The sequence below is a fragment of the Rhinopithecus roxellana genome, chromosome 10, assembly GCF_007565055.1.
Source record: "Rhinopithecus roxellana isolate Shanxi Qingling chromosome 10, ASM756505v1, whole genome shotgun sequence".
Lineage (NCBI taxonomy): Eukaryota > Metazoa > Chordata > Mammalia > Primates > Cercopithecidae > Rhinopithecus > Rhinopithecus roxellana.
This window is the reverse complement of record NC_044558.1, coordinates 55,727,310-55,728,971: the sequence shown is the minus strand read 5'-3', so window position 1 is coordinate 55,728,971 and position 1,662 is coordinate 55,727,310. Positions and strand designations below refer to the sequence as shown.

The 1,662-nt window shown below is 37.5% G+C and overlaps 1 protein-coding gene across 1 annotated transcript; it reads left to right on the top strand.

The window, feature by feature from the left end:
- The first annotated feature begins 383 nt into the window (after nt 1-383).
- On the top strand, nt 384-1,462 carry LOC104671506 (olfactory receptor 6C2-like). Its single transcript, XM_010375007.2, is given in 2 exon segments — nt 384-1,071; nt 1,074-1,462. Coding segments are annotated over 2 exon segments (1,077 nt in total).
- The last annotated feature ends 200 nt before the right edge of the window (nt 1,463-1,662 follow it).

Below are 1,662 nucleotides of genomic sequence, written 5' to 3'. Positions count from 1 at the left end.
GAGAAAACTTTCCCTCAATCAACCATGTAATACATAACAGTTAGAGCTGAGGATAACCATCTTTCACATGATGTGTTGTTAATTCCAAGACGAAAATTTATGTGAATTGCATTAATTGATTCTTCTTGTTAGTGTCTACTGTTAGCATAATTTTTGACACCACTTTTTTTTTTTTTTTTTTTTTTGTATTTTTAGTAGAGACGGGGTTTCGCCATGTTGGCCAGGCTGGTCTTGAACTCCTGACCTCAAGTGATCCACCCGCCTCGGCCTCCCAAAGTGCTGGGATTACAGGCGTGAGCCACCGCGCCCAGCCTGACACCACTTTTTAAAAAATTTCTAGTCTCAATTTTGTAAACTGATTGGACTGCAGTCAGAAGTCTATGATGAGAAACCATACAAGACTAACAACATTCATTCTACTGGGATTGACCAATGACCCACAACTTCAAGTTCTGATATTTATCTTCCTGTTTATCACTTACATGTTGAGTGTAACTGGAAATCTGACAATCGTCTTCCTCACCTTAGTTAATTCTCAACTTAAATCTGCCACGTACTTTTTCCTCCAAAACTTCTCCCTCTGAGAGATCTCATTCACTACAGTCTGTATTCCCAGATTCCTTTATAGCATGTCTACTGGAGATAAGACTATTACTCATAATACTTGTGTGAGTCAACTATTTTTTATTATCCTTTTTGGGGCAACAGAATTTTTTCTCCTGGTCATGATGTCTTATGACCACTATGTGGCCATCTGTAAACCCCTGCATTATGTGACCATCATGAGCAGCAGAATCTGCAGAAAATTAGTTCTCTGCTGTTGGGTTGGAGGTTTGTTAATCATAATCCCTTCACTTGGCCTAGGCTTAAATCTGGAGTTCTGTGACTCAAACGTCATTGATCATTTTTTCTGTGATACATCTCCTATCCTCAAGATTTCTTGCTCAGACACATCGTTCGTAGAGCAGATGGTTACAGCCTGTGCTGTGATGACCTTCATCATGACACGTGTGTGTGTAGTTCTTTCCTATATTTATATCAGCAAGACAATTCTAAAACTTCCCTCTGAGCAGCAAAGAAAAAGGCTTTTTCTACCTGTTCTTCCCACATGATTGTTGTATCTATCACCTATGGAAGCTGCATCTTCATTTACATTAAACCTTCAGCAAAAGAAGAAGTGGACATTAATAAGGGTGTGGCAGCACTCACCACTTCCATTGCCCCAGTGCTAAACCCATTTATATACACCTTAAGGAACAAGCAAATGAAACAAGCATTCAATGACTCAATCAAAAAAAATTGCATTTTTTTCAAACAAATAGGAAATATCAAAATTATGAATTTCAATGTTCAGGAAAGTATAGTGCGTAGTGAATATAAGACTAGAGCAAATCAGCAAACTATGATACTTGCTAAGTTCAGAAATAAAAGTAAGCTTTTATCCACTGTGAGAGAAATTTGACAGTTGTTACCTTTTGAATCTAACAGAAAAAAAAATGAAGTTTTATTTCTTTTTAAAGTAATCCACTTTTGACCTCTATAAAAGCATGAATAAATTGAGGGAGAACAACTAGTCCTTCATTGCAGTTTGAGAAACACTGAGTCGATGGGCTTCAAGTTTCTAAACTATACAAATAGCTTTAGCACTGGGGCAGTGGAAGT